The sequence below is a fragment of the Salvelinus namaycush genome, chromosome 2 (genome assembly GCF_016432855.1).
Source record: "Salvelinus namaycush isolate Seneca chromosome 2, SaNama_1.0, whole genome shotgun sequence".
In the NCBI taxonomy this organism is placed as follows: domain Eukaryota; kingdom Metazoa; phylum Chordata; class Actinopteri; order Salmoniformes; family Salmonidae; genus Salvelinus; species Salvelinus namaycush.
The window spans coordinates 5,887,472-5,896,457 of NC_052308.1; the positions used below are offsets into that span (position 1 = coordinate 5,887,472).

An 8,986-nucleotide genomic window follows, 5' to 3' on the forward strand; every position below is an offset into this window, starting at 1 on the left:
CCCAACACCCTACTCAATTTAAGGAGTGATGAGTTGAATCAGGTGTGCTGGTGTAAGGATAAAATCAACAATGGGCATCCTTTGGGATTGGAAAACATGGCCATGTGACAGATCATACATTAATTCCACAAGTCATTTTTAAAGACATGCTCCGGGTACTTTGGTGACTATTAAAGTATTTTGTAAACCTGGCGCTTTGGGCTGGTTTGTGTCCATTCGTTGCTCCTACATGCAGAATTACTGTCTCCCCTAAATTAGCCACAAAATCCCCCAGTTTGAAAGAAACTGTTTTCTTCAAACTGTGCCATGTAATTTCCCTACACCCCCTTTTATCCAATGAGAATGCAGGATGAGCCCAACGGACACAGCAGAGATGGAAAGCAATGACTTGGTGCTCCTATCAGCGCGTGATAAAGCAGGTCATTTTCAGGGACAACTTTTAGCTCGTGAGCGAGCACTACTTTTCAGAAATTTCGGCTATAAAAAGTATACAAGAAGTACCCGATTTAAAATAGCAAAGCTTTATTGTGATGGTAACAAAAGTCAATGGAACACGTGGAGATGCAGCGATCTGCCAGCCACATCTAAGGGGCGGCTGTCAGTGCGATCTGCCAGCCACATCTAAGGGGCGGCTGTCAGTGCGATCTGCCAGCCACATCTAAGGGGCGGCTGTCAGTGCGATCTGCCAGCCACATCTAAGGGGCGGCTGTCAGTGCGATCTGCCAGCCACATCTAAGGGGCGGCTGTCAGTGCGATCTGCCAGCCACATCTAAGGGGCGGCTGCCAGTGCGATCTGCCAGCCACATCTAAGGGGCGGCTGCCAGTGCGATCTGCCAGCCACATCTAAGGGGCGGCTGCCAGTGCGATCTGCCAGCCACATCTAAGGGGCGGCTGCCAGTGCGATCTGCCAGCCACATCTAAGGGGCGGCTGCCAGTGCGATCTGCCAGCCACATCTAAGGGGCGGCTGCCAGTGCGATCTGCCAGCCACATCTAAGGGGCGGCTGCCAGTGCGATCTGCCAGCCACATCTAAGGGGCGGCTGCCAGTGCGATCTGCCAGCCACATCTAAGGGGCGGCTGCCAGTGCGATCTGCCAGCCACATCTAAGGGGCGGCTGCCAGTGCGATCTGCCAGCCACATCTAAGGGGCGGCTGTCAGTGCGATCTGCCAGCCACATCTAAGGGGCGGCTGTCAGTGCGATCTGCCAGCCACATCTAAGGGGCGGCTGCCAGTGCGATCTGCCAGCCACATCTAAGGGGCGGCTGTCAGTGCGATCTGCCAGCCACATCTAAGGGGCGGCTGCCAGTGCGATCTGCCAGCCACATCTAAGGGGCGGCTGTCAGTGCGATCTGCCAGCCACATCTAAGGGGCGGCTGTCAGTGCGATCTGCCAGCCACATCTAAGGGGCGGCTGTCAGTGCGATCTGCCAGCCACATCTAAGGGGCGGCTGTCAGTGCGATCTGCCAGCCACATCTAAGGGGCGGCTGCCAGTGCGATCTTCTTGGCCGCTGCGTTGGCCGTCTTCTGCCCCTTCTTATTGTGCTTCTTGGCGAAACGCATGTTCTTCATGAACTTCGGGTCGACCTGGAGAAGATCAAGGAAGACAGTAAGTTGCGGAAATATGTCACTTTTCATATGTGAACAATACCGAACGTGTGTTCAATTAAAGGGTGTAAATGTGAAGGGTGATGCAGTTGGATCAATCTCCTTCGTTAAACATCACAAATCAGCAGATATATTTCAACACTTCATTAAAAAAAGTTTTTAAAAAAAGGACCTCACAGATTAGCTGAATTTCAGACTAATCCTTTATTCTAAAGAGTCATAACTATCTCCCAGAAGTCATTTGACTCCAACTAAATTAAAATCTACCAAAGGAATTGTCTCTTATAGGCTTACGTGAATTAAAGTTCGAGGCAGTCTGACCAATCAAACCAAAATGTAAAACATGACGTGGAAACAATTTCAAACATTTTACTGAGTTACACCTAGTTACACACTAGGAAATCAGTCCATTTAAATAAATTCATTAGTCCCTAATCTATGGATTTCACATGACTGGGAATACAGATATTCACATGTTGGTCACAGATACAAACAAACAAAAAAGGTAGGGGTGTGGATCTGAAAACCAGTCAGTATCTGGTGTGACCACCATTTGCCTCATGCAGCGCGACATCTCCTTCTCATAGAGCTGATCAGGCTGGTGATTGTGGCCTGTGTTCCACTCCTCTTCAATGGCTGTGTGAAGTTGCTGGATATTGGCGGGAACTGGAACAGGCTGTCGTACACGTCTATACAGAGCATCCCAAACATGCTCAATGGGTGACATGTCTGGTCAGTATGGAGGCCATGGAAGAACTGGTACATTTTCAGCTTCCAGGAATTGTGTACAGATCCTTGCGACATTGGGTTATCATGCTGAAACATGAGGTGATGGCGGCGGATAAATGGCACGACAATAGCCTTCAGGATCTCATCACGGTATGTCTGTGCATTCAAATTACCATCGATAAAATCCAATTGTGTTCGTTGTCCGTAGCTTATGCCTGCCTATACCATAACCCCACCGCCACCATGGGGCACTCTGTTCACAACGTTGACATCAGCAAACTGCTCACACACCACACACGCTGTCTGCCAGGTACAGTTGAAACCGGGATTAATCCATGAAGAGTACACTTCTCCAGCGTGCCAGTGGCCATCGGAGTTGAGCATTTTTCCCACTGAAGTCGGTTACGACTCTGAACTGGAGTCAGGTCAAGACCCTGGTGAGGACGACGAGCACGCAGATAAGTTTCCCTGAGACGGTTTCTGACAGTCTGTGCAAAAATTCTTCAGTTGTGCAAACCCACAGCTTCATCAGCTGTACAGGTGGCTGGTCTCAGACCATTTCGCAGGTGAAGAAGCCGGTCGTGGAGGTCCTGGGCTGACGTGGTCTGCGGTTGTGTGAGGCCGGTTGGACAACTGCCAAATTCTCCAAAATGATGTTGGAGGAGGCTTATGGTAGAGAAATTAACAGCCAACAGCTCTGATGGATATGTCACAACTGTCAGGTGGATGGATTATCAAAGGAGAAATAATCACGAACAATGATGTAAACACATTTGTGCAAAATTTGAAGAGAAATAAGCTTTTTGTGTGTTTGGAACATTTCTGGGATGTTTTACTTCAGCTCATGAAACATGAGACCAACACTTTGTTGCCTTTATATGGTTGTTCAGTGTATATGTTATATAGACTAATATAATATATAATATACAGTACCAGTCAAAAGTTAAGACGCACCTACTCATTACAGGGTTCTTTAATTTTTAATTTTAACTATTTTTTACATTGTAGAATAATGAAGACATCAAAACTATGAAATAAGACATGGAATTATTTTTAGTAACCTAAAAAGTGTTAAATTGATTTGACTAGATTGTTCAAAGTTGCCAGCCTTTGTCTTGATGACAGCTTAGCACACTCTTGGCATTCTCTCAAACAGCTTCATGAGGTAGTTACCTGGAATGCATTTCAATTAACAGGTGTGCCTTGTTAAAAGTTCATTTGTGGAATTTCCATCCTAATGCGTTTGAGCCAATCAGTTGTGTTGTGACAAGGTAGGAGAGGTATACAGAAGATAGCCCTATTTGGTAAAAGACCAAGTCCGTATTATGGCAAGAACAGCTCAAATAAGCAAAGAGAAATGACAGTCCATCAATACTTTAAGACATGAAGGTCAGTCAATTTGGAAAATGTCAACAACTTTGAAAGTTTCTTCAAATGCAGTCGCATTTTCCATCAAGTGCTATGATGAAACTGGCTCTCATGAGGACCGCCACAGGAAAGAAAGACCCAGAGTTACCTCTGCTGCAGAGAATAAGTTCATTAGAGTTACCAGCCTCAGAAAAGGCAGCCCAAATAAACACTTCAGAGTTCAAGTAACAGACACATCTCACCATCAACTGTTAAGAGGAGACTGCATGAAATCAGTCTTCATGGTCAAATTGCTGCAAAGAAACCACTATTAAAGGACACCATTAAGAAGAAGTGACTTGATTGGGCCAAGAAGCATGAGCAATGGACATTAGGCCGGTGGAAATCTGTCCTTTGGTCTGATGACTCCAAATTTAAGATTTTTGGCTCCAACCGCCATGTCTTTGTGAGACAGAGTAGGTGAACAGATGATCTCCGCATGTGTGGTTCCCACCGTGAAGCATGGAGGAGGAGGTGTGATGGATACCACAGCATTCCGCTGCCATACGCCATCCCATCTGGTTTGCGCGTAGTGGGACTAGCATTTGTTTTTCAACAGGAAAATGATCCAAAACACACCTCCAGGCTGTGTAAGGGCTATATGACCAACAAGGAGAGTGATGGAGTGCTGCATCAGATGACCTGGCCTCCACAATCTCCCGACCTCAACCCAATTGAGATGGTTTGGGATGAGTTGGAACGCAGAGAAAGGAATAGCAGCCAACAAGGGCTCAGCATATGTGGGAACTCCTTCAAGACTGTGGGAAAAGCATTCCAGGTGAAGCTGGTTAGGGGGAATGGGTGGCTACTTTGAAGAATCTCAAATATATTTGATTTGTTTAACATTTCTTTGCTTACTACATGATTCCATATGTGTTATTTCATAGTTTTGATGTCTTCACTATTATTCTACAATGTAGAAAAGAGTAAAAATATATTAGTCCATATATAATATCCTGTTATAATATATAAAATCACAAGTAGTATTATAAGCATGAAAACAGGAAAGTGGCTCCTACAAATGGAAATTGTGCAATGCATGGTTTAGCCCCCCAGTCATGGCCCAAAGGGCTCTGGGAAGATGTAGGAATATACAGAACGCCGTCCTCACCAGTCCGAGGGCCGGGGACAAAGCTTGCTCTCCGACGTCGTGGAAAGGGACTGTACGTCACAGCATCGAAGTGCTACGCTCCCATACGCCACAAGGACAGAGCCGTGGGAGAGCAACCTCACAGGATGTCCACGTCACAATTACAACCCCTTGATTTTGATACATTTATATTATTTGAGGCACCCACATCTGATGTACTAATCACATTGATTGATGGATCAGCCAGAAGCAGATCATTACACAGGGTGTCCAGCCACTCTGCCCAGAGATGTTAGAAAATACAAGACTGGTATGATTCTTTATGTTGTTAATTGTTCAGTGGGGTCTTTGATACATCCTTGACATTATGTCCAGAAAGTCAGATTTCGTAACCTAATACATCAGATAATAAGCACCGAGCTCTTGACAGAGCGGTGTGGGTTTTCTCGCAAAAACTTAATTTAAAACGTTGTGGTTGTCGTCTTCCAAATTGTTTACAGGTCGTAAATAACTAAATTAGCCTGACGAGCCGAATTAAATGTAAAAGGCTTTGAAAAAAAAATTGCGTACACTCTGTGGGTACGTTGCTATTTCAGAGATACACTTGTTTTTGTGAGAAGTCTTCGAAAAAGAACAGGAACTTGTCGTCAATATGAACAGCGTACAGTAAAATATGAAAATACGATAACCATCTCTACCATTTATACCATCTCTATACTGTTGTCTGTAATTGAGAAGAAAGATGACGAATTCAACGGTAAGCCTGTCAGTTGGCCTTACATTCTCACACAGCCTAACTGACACAATGCTATTTTCCAGATTTTAGACAACTTTGTTCTCTGGCCTCCATTGAATTAGTCACCCTAATTTTGACCATCCTACAAGGGTAAAAACTCCAGTAAGTTTCGAATGGATTATGATACAAGACATGAGGTTTGGACCATTGGTTTTCTTAGAGGATTATCTACACAATTAAAATATTATTTTACCTATTGATCAAAATATGCATTTTTTTTTGATTGGACACCTTACAATACATACCCCTTTCATGGACTCGTATCGGTCTGGTCTGGGCTTCTTGATCCCGTTCCTATGAGCCTTACGGGCTGTAGACAGACAGGAAAGAGACTGGTACACAACGTTTGGGAACCGTTTTGAACAGGGCATCATTAGTTAACTAACTAGCCCATCATCGTCACTCAACGGTAACCTGGTGTAGCTAACTAGCCCATCATCGTCACTCAGCGGTAACCTGGTGTAGCTAACTAGCCCATCATCGTCACTCAGCGGTAACCTGGTGTAGCTAACTAGCCCATCATCGTCACTCAACGGTAACCTGGTGTAGCTAACTAGCCCATCATCGTCACTCAGCGGTAACCTGGTGTAGCTAACTAGCCCATCATCGTCACTCAACGGTAACCTGGTGTAGCTAACTAGCCCATCATCGTCACTCAGCGGTAACCTGGTGTAGCTAACTAGCCCATCATCGTCACTCAACGGTAACCTGGTGTAGCTAACTAGCCCATCATCGTCACTCAACGGTAACCTGGTGTAGCTAACTAGCCCATCATCGTCACTCAGCGGTAACCTGGTGTAGCTAACTAGCCCATCATCGTCACTCAGCGGTAACCTGGTGTAGCTAACTAGCCCATCATCGTCAGTCAGCGGTAACCTGGTGTAGCTAACTAGCCCATCATCGTCACTCAACGGTAACCTGGTGTAGCTAACTAGCCCATCATCGTCACTCAGCGATTAACCTGGTGTAGCTAACTAGCCCATCATCGTCAGTCAGCGGTAACCTGGTGTAGCTAACTAGCCCATCATCGTCACTCAGCGGTAACCTGGTGTAGCTAACTAGTCCATCATCGTCACTCAGCGGTAACCTGGTGTAGCTAACTAGTCCATCATCGTCACTCAGCGGTAACCTGGTGTAGCTAACTAGTCCATCATCGTCTCTCAGCGGTAACCTGGTGTAGCTAACTAGCCCATCATCGCCACTCAGCAGTAACCTGGTGTAGCTAACTAGCCCATCATCGCCACTCAGCAGTAACCTGGTGTAGCTAACTAGCCCATCATCGCCACTCAGCAGTAACCTGGTGTAGCTAACTAGCCCATCATCGCCACTCAGCAGTAACCTGGTATAGCTAACTAGCCCATCATCGCCACTCAGCAGTAACCTGGTGTAGCTAACTAGCTGGATAGTTTCACAGTTATCCATTCATTTCTACTTACACTGGTTGTGGGTGGTGTGATTTTTTGACTTTGCCATCTCTGTTCTGTGGAGCTGTTGACGAAAGAAAAATGTGGAATTTAATTGTAAAGTAACTTTTGTACAAAGATCCAACCTGGAACTTACGTTTCCTTGCTAAATGCCCCCGTTTATAAGGCTGTAGTTACGCGGTTAAGATACCGGTACAGTAGTTAGCAAGTTTCGAACAAGCCAGAGATCCGAGATGCGTCTGTAATGATATGAACAACGACATGATTCGCCTTTTAGGAGGTGAATGTTTTAGATAAAAAGTAACACCAGCACTGTCCTTTTCAACAGTGGACTACTTCAGTTTGATGATATGCAAGCGGCATGGAAAGCCTTCATTTTGCTAGCAAGATAAAGCTAGCGACTAGAAAACCCGAGCTATGCGTGGTTAATCATCTAACGGGGAACAAAGTTAACAGATTTAAAGACGACTGTGTTGTAGGTGATATTTTACACTATATGCACACATTCACATTGTATATGAATCTACAACATAGATAGGAGGATTGATGCAGATTATATGTTGGACTCTGGAGTAAAATTAGATACCTGCCAGACACACAGACGAAAACAGGAAGAGGAAGAAATGACGCAGAGTTTCTAAACCCAGAGGCGCAACATCGCAAGACTTCCGAGAACGTTTATGAAGCAGACCAAACAGACCAGTCCGGGTTTTGGGGTTTGAGATGTCAATGAGAGAAGTGAAAAATTCTTCCTTAGTTGTTAAATTTCTTGAAATCTAAAGCAATAACCTATATTCTAGCTAATGTCTTAAGTAGTTGACCATGTTATTACTCCAACCTTATGAAAGTAACAAACTTACACGTTTTAATTTTTGTAAAAAAGATTACTTTATATTGAAGGAGTGGCTTTGATTTGACGGTTTGCACATGCGCAGTTTTGGCGCGGGAAGACCGTTAGACCCGATGACGTATTTCTGCGCAAGCGCTTAGCTAGCAACGCCACCATGACGTCAGGGATTTCTATTGGAGAAGCAGTTTTTGCATATCATCATACTTTACTGTCTTTGTATGGACCATCGATTCAAACGAGCATAGGTCGGGAAAAACTAGAAGACGTTTTAAAGACAACACGTCCCTCTAGTGCAGTGTAGGAGACATTACACAATCTAATTTTCCAACCAGCAAGTGTCGCTGTTAAATAAAGGGGATTTTCTACAGCCACGAATATAAACCAGAAAAGTACGGATAGGTCTGTGAGAGGAGCACGTTGTGAATTATTAATTATCGTTATCTGCCAGACCTGACCTCAGAACATGAAGGGTTTTCCTATTTAATCTTTGTAAAACACATTAAACAGGGTAGCTAATATATTTCTGCATTGCTAACTAGCTAGACTGGCATCTCAGGTTGCTAACTATTGACCTCAAAATGTGACATGCAGGGTTTTCCAATATACTGATGGTGAAGGCCAGGTGTGCAGACAGACACAGACAGGTAGCCTAGAGGCTTTAGAGCGTTGAGCCAGTAACTAAATGGTTGCTGGTTGGAATCCCTGAGCTGACATCTGTTGATGTGCCCTTGAGCAAGGTATTTAACTGTAATTGCTCCTGTAAATCACTCCGGATAAGAGCATCTGCTAAATGACTAACATATAAATGTAGTCAGTGGTGTGTGTTAAAATAAATGTGTTTCATAATTTAATTTCAATTCGCGAGAGACTGATTGTATCTCACAGGAGAAAGCATCCGAGTGAGCGAAACAGCGCCCCTCTGTCTCTCTACCTGTAGGCCATCTATATCAAATCAAATGTATTTATATAGCCCTTCTTACATCAGCTGATATCTCAAAGGGCTGTACAGACACCCAGCCTAAAACCCCAAACAGCAAGCAATGCAGGTGTAGAAGCACGGTGGCTAGGAAAAACTCCCTAGAAAGG

At 44.7% G+C, this 8,986-nt stretch overlaps 1 protein-coding gene and 1 non-coding gene across 4 annotated transcripts; both read right to left on the reverse strand.

Annotated features, from left to right (window-relative positions):
* Nucleotides 1-500: 500 nt before the first annotated feature.
* LOC120058231 (60S ribosomal protein L29-like) lies at nucleotides 501-7,707 on the reverse strand. 3 transcript variants are annotated; one of them, XM_039006758.1, is made up of 5 exons: nucleotides 7,637-7,707; nucleotides 7,063-7,114; nucleotides 5,872-5,936; nucleotides 1,473-1,583; nucleotides 501-584 (listed from the first exon to the last, which is right to left on the reverse strand). In XM_039006758.1, the coding sequence occupies exons 2-4, from the start codon at nucleotides 7,097-7,099 to the stop codon at nucleotides 1,473-1,475; spliced, it is 213 nt and encodes a 70-aa protein (XP_038862686.1). In that variant the 5' UTR covers nucleotides 7,100-7,114; nucleotides 7,637-7,707; the 3' UTR covers nucleotides 501-584. The 3 variants fall into 3 exon arrangements, with proteins under 3 accessions (XP_038862686.1, XP_038862677.1, XP_038862667.1); XM_039006749.1 differs by having other exon boundaries at nucleotides 501-1,435; XM_039006739.1 differs by having other exon boundaries at nucleotides 501-1,583.
* On the reverse strand, nucleotides 4,767-4,989 carry LOC120028329. Its single transcript, XR_005473429.1, has one exon. It is a non-coding gene; the product is annotated as a small nucleolar RNA SNORA73 family (small nucleolar RNA).
* Nucleotides 7,708-8,986: the final 1,279 nt, after the last annotated feature.